This window comes from Eumetopias jubatus, unplaced genomic scaffold, assembly GCF_037043125.1.
Source record: "Eumetopias jubatus isolate StellerSeaLion01/CBP00866 unplaced genomic scaffold, mEumJub1_p1.0 scaffold_13, whole genome shotgun sequence".
In the NCBI taxonomy this organism is placed as follows: Eukaryota; Metazoa; Chordata; class Mammalia; order Carnivora; family Otariidae; genus Eumetopias; species Eumetopias jubatus.
Genome location: NW_028274819.1, coordinates 105487522 through 105512278, shown reverse-complemented (window position 1 = coordinate 105512278; position 24757 = coordinate 105487522). Strand labels below are relative to the sequence as shown.

At 49.0% G+C, this 24757-nt stretch overlaps 1 protein-coding gene across 1 annotated transcript; it reads right to left on the bottom strand.

Moving 5' to 3' along the window:
- Positions 1-271: 271 nt before the first annotated feature.
- POU2AF1 (POU class 2 homeobox associating factor 1) lies at positions 272-23697 on the bottom strand. The gene is made up of 5 exons (XM_028105917.2): positions 23234-23697; positions 5014-5144; positions 4474-4516; positions 4127-4392; positions 272-1155 (listed from the first exon to the last, which is right to left on the bottom strand). Exons 1-5 carry the CDS (start codon positions 23247-23249, stop codon positions 841-843), a joined length of 771 nt encoding a protein of 256 aa, XP_027961718.1. The 5' UTR covers positions 23250-23697; the 3' UTR covers positions 272-840.
- Between the last annotated feature and the right edge of the window lie 1060 nt (positions 23698-24757).

Genomic DNA, 24757 nt, shown 5'->3' with positions numbered 1-24757 from the left:
CAGCTTTCCTTGCAAGTATTCTCAAGGAGAGCAGCAAAACCACCCATTAAACCAATATTTTTCTTAAGTTTATTCTCCTTCTTAATAACCCAGTAATCTGGAGCTAAATGGGTCCTCAGCCCCTCCTTCTCTCAACCCAACCTTTCTTCCAACCCAACCCTACCCACCCCCTCATATACCCATACCTCGTTCCCCTCCCTCCTCTGTCCCTTGACCCAGCCCCTACCCACTCTGATGTTCCCTTTTCTCCCGGGACTACCCCCTCCCCCCCACCGCCTCACTGAGCCCCAGGCCTTGAGACTCCGCTGCCTGAGACTAAATCTGGCCAACACTGAGAACAGCAAACAAAGGAGCAACTGTGGATACTGACAGCTCAAGGAGTCTGGCATTGGGTCTGCCCTTGGAGGTGTGGCAGGACACGGCATCCATCACTAAATGACAGAGGGTGGGGCAGGGCATCCAGGCCCGAAGCCGGCTCAGCCACACTGCTACTCCGGTGAATGCTCGAGGCAGAAATCAAAGCCCCGGGGTCCTAGGCTTGCAACGCTGGCTTCAATATCATCACTAAGATCCCTACAATTCATTTTTCAAAAGGAAGAGAAATGGAAAAAGAAATGAGAAAGGATAGAAGGGAGGGAAGGAGAGGCAGGAAGGGAAAAGGAAGGAAGGAGGGAAGGGAGGGAGGGAAGGAAGGAGGAGGGAAAGTCTATCATTCTAGTCTGGGGTGCAAAGTGTAGTCGTAACATGGCTACTCCAAACAGATGTGAATCCTGTTCCCTGTTTTAAATCCTGTTTTAAATCCCAGTTTCAGGGAACAGGATTCTCAGGCGGGAGCGCACCCTAAAAGCCTTCCACAGAGAGCGTGTGGTTGAGTGCGTAGGCGTCACCATCCTCTTCTTCCAAAAGCAGCTTGTCGATGGTCAGGGAATTCATGGCTCTCCTGGGGTCTTCCATGTCCTGGAGGACGGGCTCGGGGATGGAGATGGGCAGCTGGACAAACTGGGGCCCGGGCAGGGCTGGGGCCGGAGGCTGGTACTGCAGGGTGGAGGTGGGCAGTGTGGATAGGGGCTGAGGCCACGGGAAGTAGGTGAGGGGCGCCTGGTGCTCCGGGCCCTCCAGCTGGGGCCCCACTGTGGGCGCAGCCGCACTTCTCGTCTGTGATGGGGAGGACACAGGACCAAGGGTTAGCAGCCCTGGGGGACCCACCTGTCCTTGCCCGTCCTTGTCCGTGGGGGAAGCTCTCCATCCCCCTTTCCTGCTGTCTCCCCTCAGGGGCTCTGTCTCCACCTGCTCAGAGTCTCCCCCAAGGGAGAAGCCACACAGACTTCAGCTGGGCCCCTGGCTTTACCCCCCACTAGCTACATGTCCTTGCTCATGGTACCTCCCCAAGCATCCATTTTCTCTCCTACAGAGAGAATTACAAACAGGACTGATGCCGTAGGGTCGAGCCTATTAGAGATGCTCTTTCCAGATTTTATTGAATATACATTCCATCCCAATTTCAGGTATATTAAAATGTGGGTGGGGGGAAATGTACATCTTAAAAATCAGTGAAAATACAGCATGCTAAACAAGCCTGTCCCGTGGTGTAGCGGCTGCATCCCCAGGCTGGCCACTGTCATGGCTAGACACAGAGACAGCCCTGGCTCCATACAGCAGCTCTAACATCCTGGGGTCCACCTGGGCCAACATAGCTCCACTCACCTCCCTCCCGCTCCGGGCCAGACCTGGACACTGGGAAGCACCGCTCCATCAGTAAACAGGGCTTTCCCTAGGGCTTCCAGCACCTCCCACGTTCTCATCCTCCGCCTCTGAGCTGGGCCCCCCATGGCTATCCCAGGGCCATTTTCTCAGGTGCCCTGCACACAATGCCTCTCCTCTGTGCAGCAACCACCCTACAGACCTGAGGTCAAGCCTGCACGAGAGGCAGGGCCTGGATCCCTACTATCTTCTACAGCTGAGGAAGCAGGTGCAGGAGGAGGAAGGACTCTGCATGAAATGATATGAGTGAGACCCAGACCTCCCCCTACTGCCCCTACTTCCCCCATCCTATTCCTGTCCGGTTGCCACTGTGTTTTGAGAGTAAACCGTTAGAGTCATTTCAGGACGAGCTTATTTCACTTTCCTGGGAATCTTGTGACAATGCCGATTTTGGTCCAGGAGGCCTGGGGGAGGGCTGGGACTTTGCACGTCCACTCAGATCCTTGGTGATGCCAGTGTGGCTGGTCCAGGGACCGTAGTTTGAGGGGCAAGGCTCTAGGGTGTTTTCCTATAGAATGCTAGAGCTGGAAAGGGTCTCCGAGGCCTTCCAGCCTCCCAACAAAGCCTTACTATTTCCAGTACCTCAAAAATGCACATGGAAATCCTCCTTTTTTGAGTCATAAACCCATGCAGGTCACCTGCAATGGCAAGTTTCTTGGCTCAGAGATGGAATTCCATCAACCCAGTGCTACAAAATGTCTTATCTCCTGCTCATCAGGAGCGCCCGCTGGTAGCTCAAACTAGCTTTGATGAGTTCATTTACAAAGCGGCAAAACAAATTATTTCTTAATAAATAGAGTTTGTTTGATACACAGAGCCTTTCAAAGTAGGAGGTGGGGCTAATGAAAGATAATGAAAGAAATCCTTGGGATTGGAATGACTGGGAACAGTTATATCTGCCACCTCCCGTCCCCACCCAAGGCCCCCGATATGGAAATGAGTTGCTTGGGAAAGGTGTTGAATTCACTCCTTCCTATCCACCATCATGTAGGCCCCACAACCCGTTCGCTGGGTAGCCTGGGGGGTGGGGCATGGGGTAGGAGGGCTTCTGGGGGCCCTTGCCTGGATGGTGATGAAAAGGCAGGTGCATCAGGATGACGCTGAGCCCTTGAGAGAAATGGTTGGGAGGCAGGGAACCAAAGCAATCCAACATCAATGTGGGCTCTGCAGCTACTCATGAGGCCCCAGCTCCCCTTCCCACAGTTTTCCCTGAACTGAAGCTGGATACGGCTCTACCCATAGGCCTCTTCTCCTCTGAACACTTGGGGGATTCCCATTCCTTTGCTCAAACAGGTACCACTCACATAAAACTATTTTTCTTGCTTTCTTCATTGCTTTCCCACCTGGCACTTGGAGGCAGCCATTGGCGAATGTTGCTGACCAACTTTAACCCATCATAATAACATTTATGGAGTGTTTTCTGCATGCCGAGGACGATGCTAAGTCCTCCACATGTATCATCCCAATTGATCCTGACATCAGCCCTCTTGTTAGTATTCCCAGTTCACAGATGAGGACACCAGGGCTCAGAGAAATTAAGTCACTCAGGCCGGGGTCTTCTAGCTCCTAAGTGAAGGGACAATGAATTGAACCCGGGCAATCTGATGCTAGAGGCAGCACTCAAAACATTACCCTGCAGGTGGGTCTGACTTCATCGACAATAGTTTTCTGTGGGGCACCTGGGTGGCTCAGTCAGTTGAGCGTCCGACGCTTGCTTTCAGCTCAGGTCATGATCTCAGGGTCGTGAGATCGAGCCCCACATTGGGCTCCGTGCTCAGTGGGGAGTCTGCTTGAGGACTCTCTCTCTCCCTCTCCCCTTCCCCCACTCACATGCTTGTGCGCTCTCTCTCTCTCTAAAAATAAATAAGTACATCTTTAAAAAAAAGAAAAGTAGTTTTCTGAAAAGTTGTGTCATCTGTTGCTTAGCCTTAAGATCATCTGGAAAGTCCCATTGTTAAGTGAACAATCACCCCCCAAGGTATCTGAATAGAAAGAAGACACTGACTCCGGTACAAGACCCCACATAGACCTCACCTGATAGCCCACTCACTGAAAACTTAAACCTCCAACCAAGACTTGCCTCTTTGGGGCAGCAGGGGAGATTTAGGGCAGAGAGGCTGGAGAACATCCCAACCCTGAGGAGCCTGAGGTATGAGGAGGGAGGCCCTAAGCCTTCTTTGTGGAAGCTATTTTAGGTCCCTGGGAATAAGAGCAGGCCCAGGCCTCCCTGCAGGACAGGGTGGGCTTGACGACTCCATTATCCTGCAAGTCAGTAGCAGGAATGATCAGGGGTCAGGAAGTCAGCCCGCATTCCAAAGGGTGTCCTTGGCGTAGGTTGGTGCAGCCATGTGTTTGCGTGACATACCGTGACGTTAGTGATGAGCGGCTGGGAGGCGTAGGTCAGCACAGAGGAGGGCCCCACCACCGTGTAGCTCGGGCACATGGGCTGCACGTACATGTCCGCTGAGTAGGGGCAGCTGACGGCTTCGTGGGACACATACTCTGTGTAGGGTGTCCACGGGGCCAGGGGTTGGAGGGTGGCCGGGGCAGGCTGGGAGAGCCAGCCGGCACACAGGGCCCCCTCCTCCGTCACCGTGGAAGCAGAGACCTCCATGTCAAGGCAGGAAGGACCTGTGGGAAGAAGGAAAGTGCTGCAGGTGTCACCCCGATGGGGGACCTGAGGGGTGTCCCCAGGACTGTGGGAGCTCTTACCCACTGCGGTGTAGGTCGCCAGGGGCTGATGGGGCAGCACCACCTAGAGGGAGAGGGGAGACCAGGTCAGCTATCTCCAACAGGCCCTCTGCAAAGAACTTGCCCCGAGGGCCCCAGGGCAGGAGAGTAGAGGGGAGGGTCTTCCTTATGAGAGCAAAATACCCACCCCATGTCCCAACCCTCACCACCCATACTATGGGGGGATTCGCGTTTCCATTTCGCAAGAACCTTGCGCACTTCGGGAACCCGCAGGGTCCTCTTCCGGTGGGGAGCCCCCAGCTCACGCCGGGACGGTGGGGGTCATCTGCTCCCTCGGGCCGAGCCAGCCAGCCAGCCGGTCCCCCTCATCCTACCTCGGGCGTCACTGACGTTGCCGCCGGGGTCCGTTCTTCAGCAGCCACGCCATGGCGATGTGCCGCCTTCATGGCCTCGGAGAGCATCCCATAGAGCAAGAAAGCGCTCCCACCCGGCCCCGTGGGACACCCTGCCGCACGCACACGCGCACGCATACACGCACACTGGCCGCGGTGGCCCCCTCACCGCCGTAGGTGTGACAGCCGCCCCGCTGCCGGCGTGGCCACGTTTCCTCCGGAGCAGTTCCTTCACGGGCTCCTTCACGCGGACCCCCTGGTACGGCCGGGGTGGGGCCGGGGCTTGTTCTGGAGCTGTGGCTGTGAAAAGCAATGTCACTGGTGCTCATCTCCCTCCCGGCCAAGCCTCCACCCCAGGGTGCCCGCTCACCTCAGCTGTGCCTGAACATGGGACTTCCTGGACAGTTTCCCCCAGTATCGCCCCTCCTCCTGCCCCAAACCTTCTATGGCTCCCTTCCATCCCATCGATTAAGGCCTGCAAACTTCATGTACAATGGAAAGTCCTGGGCTGTGTCAGCTCATCCCATTTTCCAACCACTTTGCACACTAAGTGCTACCTACACCCCAGCTCTGGCTGGGCATAAACCCCAACTTCTCTTCATGTTCCTTGCATGTTTTATGTCCTCCTCTTTACTTGAGATTTCCCATGGTCAGGATCCCTGCTCACAGTTCTCAGCCTCCTGACTTGTCCTGCTGCCCACAGAAGTGGCTTCCTCCTCCAGCCTGGTAGGCAGAGGGGTGTAGGTAGTGCTCAGCATAGGGGGCGGTAGAGGCCGGCATAAGAGCAAACACTCTGAGTCTGGATGGCACAGGCCTCGACATCTGCCCCTGCCACGTTCTAGCTGTGTGATCCGTGATCCTGTGCAAGTTACTAACCCTCTCTGTGCAATTTCTTATCAAAAGAATGTCACATAAGGAGTCGCTGGCCTAGTAAATGAGAAGCACAGTGGGTGCTTAGTATAAAATCAGGTACAGAGTAAGCATTTAATAAAATTGCAATCTGCTATATAATAATTAGTAATCCTTTGGTAGGATTGTAAATTTCTTATGCCCCTAACTAGATCATGAACTTGTCAGGGTGAGATATTATACCTCTTTCTCTAGACTTTCCCAGGTAGCATGTCCACAGCAAGCTCAGTAAGGTCTTTGCTGATTAATTGGTTGGATGATAATTTGAAACGTGCTGCCCTTTAGAACGTACCCAGACCTTTAGAATGGGCTGCAGTGAATGATTCCCAGGTTCTCTGTGGCCCCCAGGAGAGAAGGTTCCCTGTGCCTTTTGTCATCAAAGCTGGGAAACCAAAGCACTGAGCTGGAACAGGGTACTTCCTGACCAGGGAGAGCAAGCCAGCAGCAGTCATGGCTGGGCAGTGACAGTCTGCCCACCCAGACGGCCCACAGCCTAGGCCCCTGGGTCTTTGGAGGGCAGGCCGGGGTCAGCCAAGAAGAGTGAGTACCACCGGCCCTGGGGACTCACACAGGGAGTCCATTATCATCCACCAAAAAGGGCCCCAGGGACCGGGCTCTGAATCAAAAGCCTGAAAGCCTGGGTATCTATTAAACCCGGAACCATAGTGCTACCCTGGCTGAACTTTGCTCAGTAAATACCCAGCTGATCAGAACCCATGCCTGACCCAGCACCAGACCTCCAGCCATGCCCAAGGCACACGCACAGCCTGGCCTGGAAGCCTAGCAGGCAGAGTGAGGCAGTAGGAAGAGGGAAAGGGAGCGTACAGAACCCTAGGGACACATGACGCCGAGAACCCCAGACTCAAATGCATCCAAGGGGGCTTCCTAACCTGGCCAAGTAGCAGAACTGACCAGGAAGAGATGCACAATGCAGATACCCAGACTGTCAGAGAGTTCTGATTCTGGGGGGTTGATGTGGGCCTACGAATCTGTATTTTTAAAGTCTTTCAGATTCTGAAGCTCTGCTGGGGTTAGAACCACTGATAATTCATCCCTGATCTAACATAAGAATCTCCCTCTAACGTCCTAATAGGTTTATTATCTTCTTTTTAATTACCCCCGTCATAACAAGGGATCTCTATTGATATTCATTCATTCTTTCAAATATCCCGGGGCACTAAGAACACATTACTGAACAACACAGCTGTGGGCCCTGCCCCCATGCATCTTGCATCTAGCGGGAGAGACAGCAATGCAACAGTTAAAACATGTGAAATTGAGGCCAAAACCCGAGTGTGGAGCAGAGAGAGATCCAGCCCGGTGCCGGTGGCCGGGGACTGCCTGTGAGCAGGTATTCCTATAAGCAGCATTAACAGTGGACTTGAGAGCCAAAAATACCCGTATTCAAATCGGGGCTGTTTCTTACTGGTAGAAAGGTCTCAGATGATTTTTTAACACCCTGGACCTCACTGATTCATGTCTCCCACAGTGGTTGTGAGGATTCACTGCAGTAACACCCGGGATGCTCCCAAAGCCACGTCCACCTGCGTGGTCTTTGCCTTCCGGTCCCCCGCCCACTTCCGCCTTCCTCTGGGGAGCTACAGCGCGGGAGGCTCTTCCTCCAACTTGACGGACCACATGGTAACAAGCACCATTTTCCCTTGCATTTGCCTTCTGATGAAACTCGCCATTCATAATCCATCTACGGCCTTCTCATCTACACAGTGAGGATCCTAAAGGTACATGCCGGGGAGGGTACATGCTTAACGCAGAGACTGCACTGAGCAAGCATTAAATAAACGCGAGCTAATATTATCATTCGTGTTAGTAGCCATATCCCTTTCCAGCCTCTGCAGACGGATACCAGGTCCCCTGTAGAGTCTGAACAAACATCCCATCCTTCCAGCTATTTCTTAATCTCCCTTGTAACCCTCCTTCTGGGTGCCTCACCCCTGCACAGATTCCATGTGCCACTTCCCCTCATGATCACTGAGGCCCAGCATTGGCCCCAGAGCACAGGTGGGGCCTGAAGGGGCAGACCTGCCCTCCCACACTCTGCTCACTCATTCTCAGTCATCCACAGCCACATCGGCTTTGTTCACACCCGTATCACTCAAGCTATGCGTGTCTGCAATTGGGTTTCCAGCTATTCTGTGGCACAGAGTATAGCCTGAGGCATTATGCCCTGGGGAGAAACTCAGGGGACAGGGTTATTTGGGGGTCTGAGCACTGTGGTCACACCCGTCATTCAGCCGGGGGACAAGAAAGACTCATTCTCACAGGTAGGCATCTCAAGCCGCTCAAAGGCAGGTACGAGGCTAACCCCCTCTGTTTGCATGTGCACTTCTGCGGAAGGGCCCACAGGACTCCCGAGCCCACTCCCTCCCAGGAAGTGGACACATCGAACACTTGGCTGCTAAGGGGCCAGCTGGGCATTTCCAGGATCTTGTCAAGTGGTGGCTTCCTGCCTCCTGTTGTTTTCGAATCAATGAACAAAGCAGGCTTGGGGGAGGTGCTGTGAGCAGAGGGTATCAGCTTCTGAAGTCTGGACTTCCTTCAAACACACAGTGTCAACAGGTGTGCCCAGCACAGCGACCATAAGGAGAGCAGTTTCTAAGTCCCCACCTCTTCCTCTTGCAGTCACAAAACTCCCCCAGCTCTCAAGGATCTCCTGCATACCCAGCTATGAGTCCAAACCAGCTGCCAGGGAATCCTGCAACTGACTACAAGTGTGCAGGCATGAGCGGGGGTGCTTCCCACAGTGTCTTGGCAAAGTGGCCATGACCCATCGGAATCAGAAGCCTCGGGACAATTTCCAAAGGAGCCCGATGGCCAAGTGTGTGTGCAAAGCCAAAACTTGCAGTCGGTGCCTTTCACCCTGACCTTTGGGAAGCAACAATAAATGTTTCTAATTCTACAGTAAACACTGTACTCCTTACTGCCGCCAGCATGAGAAACGAGCCCGCAGATACAAATTTGGGATAAGAAAAGAACTTGGTCTGAAATCATGATTGCTTTGCTTTGGGGCTTCTGGATCCCCGAACTGAGCTAGCTTTAAGACAACTAAACTAGAATATTTAAAAGAAAAATTTTAAGAGTCTTAAAATAATTTCTTAAAATAATAATAAGAGACAAAGAAAATAAAACAGAAGGTCAAAATGATAATACATAAGCAGAGAGGATGAAAGGGCAGTGTCCCAGAGTAGAGTTGACCAGAGATTTTAACAGCCCCCCTCATCAAATTGCAGCTCCAGGTAGCATGTCCTCAAAGCCTGAAGCTTCCTCACCATGTATCCCGTGGTTTGAAGGCCCATTAAGTCTCTTGGGAGCATCCAAGTGTCTGCCAGTGAGAAGAGTCTTCTCACCTAAACATGAGCCTCACTAGGAATCTCCTTTTGCAGGGTGAGAAGTTCAGCCCCGTTACCTTCCCACCACTGGAAGTCAGTCACCAGTGGAGTTTGGCGGCGGGGGGGAACACAAAAAACTCATTTACAGAAAAACCTATAAATTTGGCCCCAGTGAGGGCTTCCCTTTTCCAAAATGAGCGACGAAAAAATCTGAAAGTATAAAAAGTCAGCAGAAGACATTTCAGTTCCCCCTGCCACACACCCAGACATGCTCCACATCACAAAAATAAGAGTCCTACAGCTGTTGTTCTTCTGGAGAGCACAGACCATGACAGACCAAGCCAACTGGTCACTTCAGGCGTGCTCCGGCTGCTTGGACATGTTTGCACCGAGCTGAGGGAACGTATGGATTCTACTGATTTAAATAAACATGGCCCTCCAGTTCCTTGAAGAAGGTATAATAAATATCACCAAGCACATATGCAAAATTGTCAGCACTTGTTTATTTAATGACCCCATGCAAACCACATTCACACCACAGTGTGGAAGCTACTTGGCTAAGGAGGTAGGTCCCTCCTAATGGCTCCTCAAGGAGCCAACATCCAAGCATTTATCACATTTAACTTCTCCAGGCAGCTTTCAGAGAGCCTCTTCAGATGGGTGTTACCTAGAACAGCCTCCAAGACCCTCTTGAAAGAAGAGTCTTCTCCCAGCCACTGTCCTGTTGCAGATTTCCCATGAGCCGCCAGGGCCCAGCAGTAAATTGAACACCAGTTAGGATTGCTGCTCTAAAGGCTAGTTGGGATTCAGGGTACGCCTCCAGTTCTCTCATCAGGGAACCAGGAAGAGGCACCCATCCCACCCATCTTGACAATCTAGCTCACTGAAAGTGCTTTCTGTTTATAACTGACTGGTTGAGCTCGAGCCTGTAGCCACACAAGGCCATTTTGAAAGACAAAACCTTCCTAGCCCAGAAGGATACATGACACACTATTGATCCCTCCAAGTAACCACAGTAAATATTATTCTCTTTTGCTGCTGAAACTTCAGTATTATTTAAAAAAAAAATCCATTCTAAGGAGAAAAACAAATAATTTTCTCTTTACTTGTAGCAAAACCAAAAACAAATAATTGAACAATAGGAATGCAAGCCTAGGGCTAACAAACTTGTCCTAGCTTCTAACTGAAAACAAAGTCATAAAATTTCCTGACACTTTTCACTTTATTTTTTTAATTTAATTTAATTTTATTATGTTATGTTAGTCACCATACAGTACATCAATAGTTTTTGATGTGGTGATCCATGATTCATTGTTTTTGTATGACACCCAGTGCTCCATGCACTACGTGCCCTCCTTAATACCCATCAGCGGGCTAACGCGTCCCCCCACCCCCCTCCCCTCTAGAACCCTCAGTTTGTTTCTCAGAGTCCATCGTCTCTCATGGTTCGTCTCCCTCCGATTTCCCCCCCTTCCTTTTTCCCTTCCTTCTCCTAATGTCCTCCCTGCTATTCCTCATGTTCCACAGATAAGTGAAACCATATGATAATTGACTTTCTCTGCTTGACTTTAATGTAAAGAAGTTTGTGTTCTCGGCCCAAGGTAGTTGAGGGCACCTGGGAAAGTTTAGCTCAGGTCGGCTAAAGGATTATCCACATCCTTAATTGAAACACTAATGTGAATGTTCGTCTTCTGTTGAAGGTCTGAGTCAAAGTTTTCAAATTTGTTCTTTCCATTCATGGACAATGGCTGATTTTTTTCCAAACAGGAAGAAAGAACTTGGGCTTTGGCCAAAGATTGGACTTGACACGCTAGAGAAAGACTCTCCCGCCCAATTTACACTAGATTGCAGTTTACTTTTTTTTTTTTTTTAATGGAAGCCAACAAAGAGATTTCCTGTGCATGTAAATGCGGGCTTTCCATTCACTAATGTTTGAACTGAAAGGGCTCTGCAGCCAGCAAGTATCACCACGTCACTCATATATTCTAGCAATCTGGATAACACCCAGGGCAGAGTGGAAAAAGACAGATTGACAAAAGAATGCCTTTAAATGTGTTCAGAAGAATGGGGCCTGGGTGACTCAGTCAGTTAAGTGTCTGACTCTTGGTTTTAGCTCAGGTCATGATCTCATGAGTCCTGAGATCAAGCTCCTGGACATCTCTGTGCTCAGCGGGAAGTCTGCTTGAAGATTCTCTCCCTCTGCCCCTCCCCCCACTTGTGTGCACACAACTGCACACTCTCTCTCTCTTTCTCTCTCTCAAATAAATAAATCTTAAAAAAAAAATAAAGGTGTTCAGAAGATATGAGAAAGTGGAACCTCAACTGAATTACAATCTGATGTTGCTTGTAAGGCTGCTGGGGCAGCCGAAAGGGAGTAAGCCATGGCGTCTTGGTATGTGGAGTGGGATGTCTCCATTGGGAGACCTCCAAGATGGCAGGTGATCCCAGACTCTCTGGTCTGATCACAGAAGGGAAGGGAAAAGTAGTGACATTTCCCTTCTTTGTCCCCGTTCTGAGACGTATATTCCTATCAGCCCCACAGAGCTCGGTGATCAAACATCATTTGATCAATCATCATTTGATTAAAACCATCAAGTCATCTACCATGATCCCAAAGGGTCACTGGGAAAGGATAGAGAAGAGCCACAGCCCTGGGGGGGCCAAAAGGACCTAGAGGGAACAACCTGAGAAAGAAGAGCCAGGGAGGATCCTAAAGTACATCTGGGGTGGCCACAGAGACTTGTTCAATCTTAGAGCCACAGAGCCCCAGAGCAAAGGGGTCCAGGAGCCAAGTGATCCCTGTTTAAGGGAAGCCCCAGCCTGTCTGGCATGGACACGCAGGGTGATGGCACACTCCTCTCAGATTGTTAGGCTTAGGCAGAGAGCCAGTTTACTGGTAGCCCACTCTCATCCACCAAGTTCCTGCCTGAGGTGTTCCCACTTCACAGCCTCAGGATTACCTGTATTATCCCAAAAGTTCTGGATGTCCCCTCCATGACTTTGAGTGAGGTCAGCCAAAAGGCCACTAGTGCCAGAGCCTTCAGATGGTCTTCATGGGCACTGCTGCCGAGACAACCTGCCCCCGGGGGCTCTCCGGGCATTCCACACCGGGTGTCCGTCCTCCCTCCAAACCTCCTGCAGAGCAAGCGGAGTGCACAAGGCTCTTGGATTCCTCTCTCCACTCCCAGAGACAGTGTCAGTGTTCTGCCTCTTCTTCGTGAAGACTCAGGCATGGTGAATAGATGCATGCATGACAAATGTCCCTGTGTTTCCTAGTCATGACCTTAACCCCCAGGAACTCAGAAATCACCACGCTCACCTTTGCACAATTTCTGTGACTCACACAGCCCTGAGGCCTCACCACAACTTCTGAAATAGGCAGGGGAGGTCTTCACCCTCCTTTCCACTGATGAGGAACACGATGCCCAGAGAGGTTAAGTGGCTTGCCCAAGTCCACACTTGTAAATAGATGTGTCATCAGTTAAAGCCAAGACCTCTGATTCCAAGCTCAGTCCATTTCTGCCTCACCGCCTGCCTGCCCCCTGCCTGGGCAAGTCCACTTATTTCTCTGGGTAACCCCAGAGGTCAGTCACCAAATGTCCCTTGCCCCATTCTGACCCTCATTCCTCATGTCAGAGTCTGGGCTTGGACCACCCTGATCCAGTCTCCCTTGACGGCCAGTTTCCCCAAGAAATAGAATTTCCCATCCGAGAGAGGAAAAAGAAGTCCATGAGAAGGTTACCAGCAGTCTGCTCACACGAGTGACGAGAACTGAGAGACCTGAACAATTCCCCGCAAAGTTTTATTTTTGGTATTTTCGACTGAAATGACAGTGGATAGGTCCACCTGAGAAACCAGCTGCATCTGCCTGTCTCTTACAGAAACTGGGGTCACCAGAGCAGAAAGGGCTCCCATCTGAGATACAGTGAGTCCCAGATTAGGGGACAAGACTAGGAGAGCCCTGACAGAGCTTGCCCTGAACAAATACATGCTAAGCAGAGTAAACCAGGTCCCTGCCATCAGGGAGCTCACCATCTCATCAAATGGGGTAGACGTTAATTAAATAAATGCATCAGCAGACCTAGAATCACAAACTGTGACAGAGCTGCATCTGCCTCATGGCTGAAGTGTCCTGGCTGGTTGGGCTTGTTTCCACCTCCACTTGATTCAGTAGGACTTCCATGAGCAGCAAGCAGGGGTCCCCAGTCTGTAGGGGCTACATAAAGAGGAGAGGGCAAGAGGCTTTGTTGTCCTGCCTCTGATGCAGGGAGTCTGGTCTGGGGTGAGGCTCAGCCCACACCATGAATGTAAGTCTTGCCCAACACATACAAAGTAGTCCCGGATGTTCAGGATTCATCCCCAGCCTAGGGACCCTAGATGAAATCCAAAGATGTTTCACCAGCTGGTCCTATCCTATCTTGGCTGATTAGCCCACTAGGAACTGGGAACTCCAATTCCAAGATGGAAATCGGCTGGCTCCAGAGGTTCTATACTGTCTCATGTCTAACTTCCTGAGATTCATATTTGTAGGAGCTTTTGAGTCAGGCTACAACTGCTCTCGGTGAAGTAAGAACCCACCTCCGTCTAAGGGTGGACTTATTTTAACTGGGAAGGGAAGAAGCATCTAATGGAACCCTAAAATCCTTGGCATTGAAAAGTGGTAAGATGTTGTTTGGGACTCAAGAGGATCTAGTTTGGAAAGCCTACTACATAGCTTATCACTATGTGACCCTTGGCAAATCACTTAACATATATGTGCCTCAGTTTCCCTATTTGCTAAATGAGAGTAATGATATCTATCTCATGGGATTATCATGAGGATTATATGAAATTAACACAGTTAAGCACCTAGTACATAACAGGTGTTCAACAAACTGCTGTTTCTCCTATGATCTTAGCCTATCACTCATCAGAGAAGTAGCTAGCCCTGGTGTTGTGATCCTAACTTGCCCTTGTCCTGCTACATCCTGATACTGAATGTCTCTATCCTCAACACACCCAGAGCCTTCTGCTGCCAGCAAGGCCTGTCTCAACCTGCCTTCTTTATGGTCTTAGAAGTCATCCCTCAGGTACCTGGGCAGGTGTCCCCAAGCAGTGGGACAGCCATGTTTGGGAGAGAGGGGGCCCATGATGCTGCAGAGAGACTAGTCAAAGACCTCACTTGCAAACAGAACAAGCTTGGACAGGAGACTTCAAAATCCTAGCACTGACCTCTTATAAAGATATCACGAGCTGAGCAGAAGGACTTCTTTCTTCAGAAGCCAGCAGAGGAGTAGGTTTGTGGCAGATTTAAATTTTTTAAAGGACAACTCCAGGAAGGAGCACCTTAGAGATTTTTGAGAGACAGACGGAGTAAGATGGCATGCGTTTGTCCCTGACCTCAGATGTAGCCCCTCAAGGAACTTTTATGCATCTCCCAAAGGACAGGGACAGAGCCATAACTGAGGCCATAGTCATGGTACTTCTCCAAAGGCCTAGAAACCTAAGAGCACGTTTCCCATATGGGATGGAAACATGGCAATATACACGGGAAAGCTCTTTGACGGTCAGGAAGGGGAGTTTTATTGTCTATTAGAGCAAGGCAGAATTCTAGCAGACATATTGGGCATTGCCTTTGCTTTATCGAGAGTAGCCGGGCTCAGAATGGGGAAAGAGAGGAACTACACTAAGAGCACAGGACCATATTGGGGGTGAGCCAACCCAAGGTGCCCACCCAAATTCTATAGCAAGTTAGCACCAGAGTGAGGAGACTGAGCAGAGGAGTCAGAATATCTTTTCTTATTAGATTAAGACTCAGAGCCTGAATCTTAGTCTGATCAAGAACAGGAAAAACCTATGGTTAGGCAGCTGGAGGAGAAAAAGTGCAATTGTTTGTTCCTTGATTTAAGCAATATCTAGTTTGGGATTTTCCATACCAAAGAGATTCTTGTTAAAGGAATCCACTTTTCCTGAGACCAATTCCTTGGAGGAAGGACCCTTCAGACCCAGCGCCAGCTATACATTTGGGGTCAGATCTAAGTGCTCCAGCCCCAAGGCTTGTGGTGACCTGGGACATAGACTATGTGAGTGAAGTCAGCCCTCATAACTGATTCATGATGTGAGATATAAATGCCAATCAAGATGAGCTTTTTTTGCCAAGTCTCTGGTGTACTAACCAATGGTCTCAGGATGTGGGGGCATTTCTTGTGAAGGACCCTGAAGAATTTGTTAGAATAGCAAGCCTGGGAAAGGAGTCACCAGGTCAGTCTTAGAAGAACATACCTCCTTCTTTGTTCACAAGATACCGACATAGACTGAAAACATGACCTTCACAGCTTCAAAGCTTCATGGAGCCCAATACAACATGCTTCACAGTGACTCACTTTGCTCTAGGAGTGTGGTCTTTACCCCAGAAGCGTTTAAAACTAAGGACCTGTGACCAGGTATCAGGGATCTGGCTGAAGGAGTAGAGGATTGGTCCAGGTCACAGTTGTCAAGCTATCATCTAGAAACCCTGGAATACAGTGGAGGCAACTGTAGTTGCCAATAAAGGGAAGGAAGCAGGGGAGTCTGGGTGTGAATGAGCAATCAGAGCTTCAATATCCCCCCAGAACTGCTCCATCTTTATTTTTTTATTGGAGTTCTACAGTAGGTTTGGTTTGAAGAAAGACATTTGTGTCAAAAAAATGTTGTAAACACCAGCCTAGACGTGCCTGGATTTTCTTCCCAATGGTCATATGTTATGTCCTAATATGCCTCTTCATCTCCCAAGATCTAAGCAAGAAGTCTAATTATCATTTATTCTTGAGGATCTATATCCAATGCTATATGCTTCAGGATACCTTCCCTGATTCCATCTTCCCCTCCCTCCTGCTGAAGATAATGTATGTCACTGCTTGATTTCTCTACTAAGAATAATTCCATTATTGGGTGGATGCACTCATGCATGGGACAACAAAGGGATGATTGATTTTCCTTCTATGCCTTTCTTTCCTGAATCAGTGTTGCCTTCATCCAGCATTAAAACTTCCTCCTGCTTTCAACTCTCTTTCCTCTTTTTTTTTTTTTTCCTCTCTTTTCTATCTCCCCAGCATTTTGCAGTCCTGGGAAGTGATAACAATCTCTGTACACTTCCTATCTTCCAGTTAAATTTATGAGTCTTTCTAAAGGGTTAAAAAGTAATTCAGCTTTTCTTAAGTGTGGTCAAGTCCTTTTTGGTCCCAACACCTGGTCTGAGAATGACTCTGGTTTATAATTCTTTGGCTGCCTGCTCTTTCCAGAAAGTGACACTAATGAAACCATTAAAACCAAGAAAGGCAGCACATTGCTGTTTCAGTTTTCAGTATCATTTGTGCTATTTCTTCAAAATTCAAGGGTCAGTCTCCTAACAGCTAGATTATAAACACTTCAGTCCAATCTTGTGAATTAAAAGAAAACAAACACAGTTTTTCAGTCACTATGAGCCTGCTGCCTTATGAGGCGTGGTAGAAAATGGTGGCCCAAGTTCCAAGTTTGGCCACAGAATGGCCATCTTAGCCATCAGCCTTAGCCCTGATCACTAACCCCACCACAAATTACAAGACTGGAAATGTGCGCCCTGCTGTTTCACAAGAAATGCAGAACTCAGAGGCCACACAAATCACCATCTATAATTAGCCACATAAGTTTTATTCTCAGAGGTAGAGTGAGAGACAGCGGGAAAATAAGAATAGTAACTAATATTTATTATTGAGCGTTGACTTAATGCAAAGCACAGTAGTAAACACCTACCACAGCCCCATGAAGCAAAGAAGTCAGAACTGTGGTCCCGTTACATACTTTAGGAAGTGGCAGCAGAGTGAGGCAGAAGTGCTTGTCGGGACTGTGCAACCAGTGAGGCATAAATCTAGGATTCAAACTCAGATCTGCCTGCCCCAGAGGTGAAGCTTTAAGCCGCTAATGGCATAGAAAGAACAGAGACGTCGCTCTCTAATTCCAAATAAACCCCTACTCTCTGTATGTTGTTTTCCACACCACACCACACATGTGCACACACATGCACACACGCAGGAAGGAGTAGCCTGACTCTTCCAAAGTCTGGACAGTTCAAAATGAAGGAAAAGCCAGGGAGGCAGAAGCCTTGGGTCCCACCTCAGGCGGCCCCACAGGGCTCTTTATTCGTGCTGCCCAGATAACAGATGGGCTGAGTTTTGGGGGGAAGATTCTAGGTCGCTCTCTCCCCTTTGAGCCCTCCCATTGCAGCTGAAAAATCTGCAGAGCCCCGTGGAGGAGGTATAGACGCAAAGACCTTACTCCTTGCAGTAAGTAAGATGAAACACGCATCAAACTGAGTTTGTGAAGTAGGCACAGGAATCCGCCAGCTGGCCACTTCATTTTTGCCATTGAGTTTCCACTGCTTTACCTGACGTGGAAGGCCTGTGCCTTCACCCAGAGCACCCTCCCACGCCCTGGGGGTGAGCCAAGGCCCTCGGCGGAGACACGGGACAGGTTTGTAAGACAATATTCAGGCTGACTTACTAACCTAATCTTCAAGCTTCAGTCTTCCCATCTATGAAATGCAGCTAAAACACAGAACCTACCTCCTGGAGTTTCTATGAGGATTAAATGAGAGAATCCATCAAAAGTGTGGCAAAGACTGGCAGCTGCCGCACCCCCATCAGCCCTCTCCTTTCTTACTCACAAGCCCCACGTTAGGGGGGGGCGTCAATGTGCCTGCTAGACAATGACACAATCCTCCCTTGCAGATCAGAGCGGCCATTAGATGTCAGCAGTAGCGGTGAGGGCAGCAGGGAGGCATGATCTTGTTGCCTTTCTTTTCTCTTCTTCTTCCTTGTCCAAAACACAGATGTGGTGGCTGGAGCTAAAGTGGCAGCTATGAGACAATTTGGAGGACAGAAGCCACATGCCAAGGACAGCCGACCAGAAAGACAGAAGTAGCGGGAGCCGTTGCTGGCCCTGCAGGCTCTGTGGACAGTCCTGCTCGGCTTACTGCGGACTTTGGTGTGAGAGAATGTACACCACCGTCTTACTTAAATCCATCTTGTTTCAGGTCTCTTCACTAGCAACCGAATGCAATTAAACTGATGGAACAGATCTGTTGGTACACTGCAGGGAGCCAAGTAAGTACCCACGCCCCAGAGCTGGGACGTGGATGGGTTGGGCGCACAGGTGAAAACGTCCAAGGGTATATTAGAAGCCCTTCCCTGCAACATCTAGGTCAGTAGTTCTCACCTTGGCTGCACATTTGAATTGCCTGGGAAGATTTGAAGATCTAATGCCCGGGGCACTTTAATGAGAACCTCTGGGTTGGGACCTGGGCATCAGTATTTTTTAAATTTCCCAGAGCATTCCAACCTGTCGCCCAGGTTGAAAAGCACTGCTCTGTGCAGATGGAGGAATGCCTTCTGTTAAACACTTGTGTTTGAAACATGGATTTATTTTGTATGGGCCCTCATGAAAGCTCAGCAATTATAGCTGGAAAAGAACCTGGGTCAAGTTCAATCTCCCTGCCTCTTAGTCACGTAAAGGCAATTCCTTTACATGGTTTTACAGCTGGAACGCTGAAACCTAGAGTGGTTAGGTGGCTTGCCTAAGGCCCCGTACCTAATAACCTGTACATTGGAAAGTGAACTCCATGTTTCCTGCCTGCAAGAACAATGCTTTGTCCATAGCATCACACAACTGGGACAAGAAGATTCCAGAAAAGCCCTCTCCACCCCCAGCAGGCCCACTCCAATCAAGCAATTGTTCAACAAAAATGAGAAAACTAGAACATCAATAAGTATTTCATAACCGTGAAACTTCTGTTGATAATCGATCAGCCAACTTTGGTTTGGTTGGATCAAAGTCAGAAATTGGTGGACATCTTTGTTAGTAGGAAAATAAACTTCTTTAGAAAGAAGTCAGAGGGGGGAAAGAACCTACTACCTTTATTCTGTAATGGGAAGGTTTAAAAGCAAAAATTTACGGAACTTCTAAGTAAATTAAATGTCCAGATTTTTAGCTAATAAGCGTAGACAACCTTGGTTCTTTTTTGTTCCTCACAACAGAATGGATTTGCAGATGTGAACTGGAAGAGAGATTTCCAAACCTCTGTCTTGGGAACTTTCTGGGTATGGAGAAAAACAAAGTTGGCATTTTTCTTTAGTAAATACAGGGAGAAGGAAGTGAAGTGTTCACCTTGAAAATTATTGCTCTTTCACCAACTAATCTGTGTGCTTGGTGATGTTTGTCCCTTATTTCACTTCCTTCTGTGCTTGTGAATTTGTGTCGTCTTTTAGATCCGACTTGTCCTTATCAACAAGAACCACTGAATCAATACATAAACTTGGTGAGAAGTAAAGGTGCTTGTTAAGTGGACAAAGGTTGTAACACACAATAGAAATGTTAGAGGTACTCCACAGACCTAAATTACTTCTTGGTGTAAATTTGCCTGAGTTTCCGCAAGAGATGGGGTTTTAAACAGGATAGGGTCATTACAGGTTTTCCTTATGTTGAAACGAATTTTTGGCTTCCCTACAAAAATTGGCTATTTAGTAGAACCCTGGAGTAAATCCAGAGTTCTACGTTAATGAGAATTTTGAGACCCTAATTTATCTGTCTGGGAACCTCTGCTTCACTGAAGCTGTCTGGAAGCAAAGGTACATACATCCATGTCATAATCGTTTAACAGTAACTATTTCTTGTTGCTATCGGGCCTCACTGCACTCCAGGGCCGTGTCTACGGGACATCAAGATAAGCAGCCAATTCAAAGAAAATCAGTCAGCCTGTTTTCCCTTACACAAATAACAACAATAAAAAGCAGTTGTGTGATTCATTCATTTTCTAACAAATGGTGTTGAGTTTATTGTACATAGTTTCAGAGCTGTTAAGGAAGAAGTCAGTCAAATCAAATTCGGCTTTATGCAAATCATTTAATCAATTGACTGCAAGTTTTATCTCCCACTGGTGTTGGCATTGTGTGACCCCAGGATGCAGCGAAACCTAAGGAAATGAGCATGTAAACTATGACCCAAATCATTTAGCCCAGAGGTCGGCGAGCTTTTTCTATAACGGACCAGATAATAAATATTTTAGGCTTTGTAGGCCATATATATAGTCTCTATGGCACCTACTCAACACTTCCGTTGTAGCAAAAACAGCCCCAGGCAATATGTGAACAAAGAGATACGGCCACGTTCCAAAAAAATTTTATTTGCAAAAACTGGTGATGGGGCCGATTTGGCACTCAGACCGTGGTCTGCAGACCCCTGATTTAGACCCTTGGAAAACCATTTGAAAGATCCTATCACTCAAGAATATTTTGATCGTGCCTTTTTAACTATTCTGATCAAAGTGTTTGGAAAAGGATAGACAGGAAGGAATTTAGCAGAACCCTGATCCCTCCAGATGGGCACAGGGGAGGTGCCCCAGGAGGGAAGGTGCTCCCTCACCGCTTTCCAGAGACTTGATGACACTACCCACATTCCCTACTTTCACTCCGACTAAAACCTCATAAGGCAGGCATTAAAACCCGCATTTTGCAGATTTTTCAGAATCTGCGAAGGTTGAACTATTAAGCTGCAGAGCCAGCTTTCCAACCCAGACCTGTCTCACTCCATCACTCCTGCTGTTTCTACTGCACTGTGACCAGTTGGCCTGAACAAGGAAGGGCCTCTCTTTGGAATGGCTGTGAATTCACATCCACGCGGTGCCTGCAGGACCAAGTCCAGAACCCAGGAGGAGAATGTGCCGGCGGAGTAACTTCCTTATCTAACCGGCCAGTCAAGCAAAGCTCAGAACCGTGCACGGGGCTCGCAGATTTCCACTTCTGTGTGCTAGCAGGTCTGAGCTGATCCGAACCAAAGTCAGTGTTCACATTTGGTCCCCAAACAGGGATCCTGGGCCAGGTAGGGAGGAGACAGCATTTACAAAGTGGATGTTTTCTTAACCCTTTCCAGAACGCGAGAGTACAGTCATTTCAAATCATGGCCCGAGGGTGTTTTCTGAAAAAAGAAAGTGCCTTTTCAGCACTCTTGGTGTCTGATTTCAAACTCTGCCCTTCCATCAGGTGATTCTAAGTGGGCTGATGATGCTGCCCTGTTTTTACTGGTTCCCCACAAGGTATAGGCACCTAGGTCCCCTCAGTGCCCCTGGACAAGGGTTTTATTTGGATCCTGGGTTAAGGGGTTGGGTCTAGTTCCCCGGGGCCTTTCCTAATTTCCTTTAAGGTGCCAAAGGACAATTAAAAAGAATTTTGACTGTGTGCATCTGATCATGTACGACCATTCACCCCAGTTATTCCACAGACAAGCTTACAATGTGGTCTCCCTAAGGATGGAGTTTCGTTGGACCCGACTGACGTCCAGCGTGTGAGCAGGAAACATGCCTGCAGCATCTCCTCTGAAAAAAACCTGCTCATCTCTTAAGAGGAATTAAGGAAGGAAGAATGTAGTGCATAACGAAGAGTGGGGAATATGGTAGCTCATGAAGGCAAGAAAGCAACCCATATCTCAGACACTGAAGCAAAACCAAAGCAACAAACACCCTTTTGGCAGCATCTCAGCTTACCAAGGTAAGGGTAGCTCTGAGGAATGGGTATTATGTTTACCCCATTTTACCTATGAGAAACCTAAAGATGTTTAAAAAATTAAAAATAAAAAGGAAAGTGACTTGCTCTGAATAGGTAGGAACCAAGGCAAAAGTCCCTCAAGAGCTCACATAAAACCCACCAATTCAAATCTAAGTGTGAGGGCTTATGGACACTCAGCAGCATCCAGTAAAAGACATGAGTGCCCACCTGCCTTCAGCCACACAGCTCTCTCTGGGGCTGGGTTCTATTCCTCTATCCTTTGGGTAGCCATGCGCACCACACATATTAGCATATCTCTAATTATCTTGGAAGGATTCCATAGCTCTCAAGCCCAGATTAAAGTTCATCTCTTTTTATTAAAAAAAAAAAAATTGCATCTTGCCAGTATCAAACAATGAGACTTCACAATCGGAGAAATTTTGAAATCGCTCCTCCGAATTATATATTAACAAGCTTAAATCCAGAGAATTTACACAAGAAATAAAGGAAACAATGAGTTGGTGATAAAGTGGCTGCAAGTTATGTTTTAATCAGTGGAAGTGTATTTTCTGAACCCTAAGGCCTCCAAGAGAATATCTTTTTGTAAAATAAACAAACACTCCCCAATTTATCTTTTTCTGTAAATCTAGATTCTCTTATATTAAGTTTGCTTGAAGCAAGGTGTACATAAATTCATTAAAAGGCATTTTAAAGACCTGGGCACCTTTGAAAAGGCAGAGCAATTTTTTTGGTAATATTTCTTTCTTGAGGAAGTCCAGAACCGAGCCCCCTAGAAAGGTTCAACTCCCATGAGGCAGTTGAGTTGACTTTGTTATTTCAAGAAAGGAATATTGTAGACACTCTCTGTATGATTTCAATTATTAATAACATGAGTCTCTGTTTGATCCCACATAATGGAAAATAAAGTTCACAGTTGTTCCATCCAACCCCAGGGATAAACATGAAGGTTAAAGAGAAACACGCTGCCCCCTTGCACGGGGACACACGGCACACCAGCCTTGCCACAGAGCGCAGAGAAGAATGACAAGAGGCAGGGCAGTGGAGCAAGCGAAGACTTGCCTGACAAAGCCAAGCCACACGGTCCTGGGGCACTCACAGAAACAAATCATGCCTTCAGCAGAAACCTAAGTAACTCAGAGAGAAACAGGCCGGAGGAATGGAACCACAAGCTCAAGAGCAGCTGTTTATGAAAAATAAAGCCAGTCATGTAAAGGACTCCACGGCTTTCCCCTCTCGGCCCCAAACCAATGTCACATTTGGCTTTTCATCGTGTGAATCATGAACTGGCCTTTCCTCGCTATGGTGATTCATGCCGCCCAGCGGAGACACGATGAGCCATCCCACCTTGGAACACTAGTTCGTTCGCCTCCAGCCTGGAAACTTAGCATCACCTCTGACAGGTTGGTTTCTCCACCGGGCTCCGTCGCCCACCTCGCCCCTGCGCTCCCCTCCTGGCTGGGGACCCAGAGCCCGCTGCCTCCAGCACGACCACATCCTCTCCGAGAAGTCCCAGGCCCACTGGTGAGCTCCCGGTGCCTACCTGTGCTGACATGGCTCTGACAGCCACGGTCAAACCACTTACGTTTTTGCCAGAGCATGGCCTGTGACAGGATGTTGCCTTTTCTCTTTGAAGCAGACAGTTTGGCTTCTTGAATGTGAGACCTGGGTGTGCTTTCCTCCAGTGTAGCCACTGCTTGCTCAGAGGATGTTTCCTCAGCTTTTTAAAGGCCCGAGTTCCCGCTGCGCGGGGGCACCGCGTCATCACATCCTCCCACCTCAGGCACGGGTGCACTTTTTCTTCAGCAGGGCTGCCTGTCACCCCACTGTGTGCGCCCTCAGAGGCCCCCCAGCTACAGACCGCTTGACTCACGGAGCCAGCCAGCAGGATCTGAACAACAGCACAGCACAGAAGGCCGTGGTCATCCAGACGCGGCCCCAAGAGTGCAGAGTGATGCGTGTGTGAGGGTGAACACGTCTGTGGACGTGAGCTGTGTGAGCATGCGTGTCAAGTCTTGGACCCCTCCACACCCATGATGAGCCCAAAAGACCCCTGGACAACTCTGGGTTTGCTGTGGTGCCCCTTCGGGCTTCTAAACCACAGGCACGTCAGCAGGACTCAGTCCGCCATGGGCCCTGCTCGACGGGAAATGCAATTCCCAGGGGTCACTGGTTCTCAACACAGGAGGAAACACCTGTAGTCTCTTCAAGCCTCACTAAACAACCTCTTCATTCTTTTAATACTGCTTTTCTGTTTATTCCATTTTGAAACACAATAGCCCCTCCCTTGCCCCTCAGCCACTGCCAAAATGGCGAGGCTTAATCATGCTTAAATATGGGGGACACTGGTTCCAGTGGTCCATATGCCCACGGAGAAAGAGGCCAACTCACTCAGGGAAGAGAGGAGTAGACACCCATGCTCTTCAACGATACAATACGAACAGGGCCTCCTTCCTAGTACCCACCCACCTGCTAGCATGAAGCTTCTCAGAAGAAAAGTAGTGAGGCTCACCACCTCATAGCATATGGGTGTTAGGCCATGGACTCCCTCCCAGTTTGGAAGCTCTCTGCCACTGTGTATCTCCCGCCGGGTGTGCTTAGGCCCCAGTGACCCAGTCATTTGACCCCCTGACCACGGCCCCCCAGCGCAAGGCGCCCTTGCTGCTCTGCCCGCCACACTGCTTCAGAGCCATCTGACACAGCTCTGTCCACGGGAAACCAAGGCGCGTCCATCCGGCCTGGCTCAGTCATAGGAGGGGTGGGTTCCCAGCGCGCCTGTGCCATTCGCTGGCTGTGTCCTCTTCGCCAAGTCACGTCACGCTGAGTCTCTGCTTCCCTGTTTATAAAATGAAGGAGCGGTGCTCTGAACGCCTCACGGGGTTCTTGGGAGGATATGCGACCTCCCTGGGCCAGCCTCACTTTGTTCTGGGTTTTGTCCTTTCTCCAAGTTCCGTGAAATTCAGAACATTTTCTTATTTATGTTGGGCTCTCCCCCAGGCCTAGCGTAGTGATTTCCACGAGGCGATCGTAATAACAACTACTCACCAGGCACCAAGCTCTGTGCTAGGCCTTCACTACGTTATCCGATCGAGTTGCCACAGCTCTGTGA

Excerpts from the sequence above, each read along its gene's own strand:
- POU2AF1 (XM_028105917.2), bottom strand. Across the intron at positions 4,517-5,013 it reads CGGCTGTCACACCTACGGCG|GTGGTGCTGCCCCATCAGCC; the intron begins GTGAGGGGGCCA and ends CTCTCCCTCTAG. Across the intron at positions 4,393-4,473 it reads GGCGACCTACACCGCAGTGG|GTCCTTCCTGCCTTGACATG; the intron begins GTAAGAGCTCCC and ends TTCTTCCCACAG.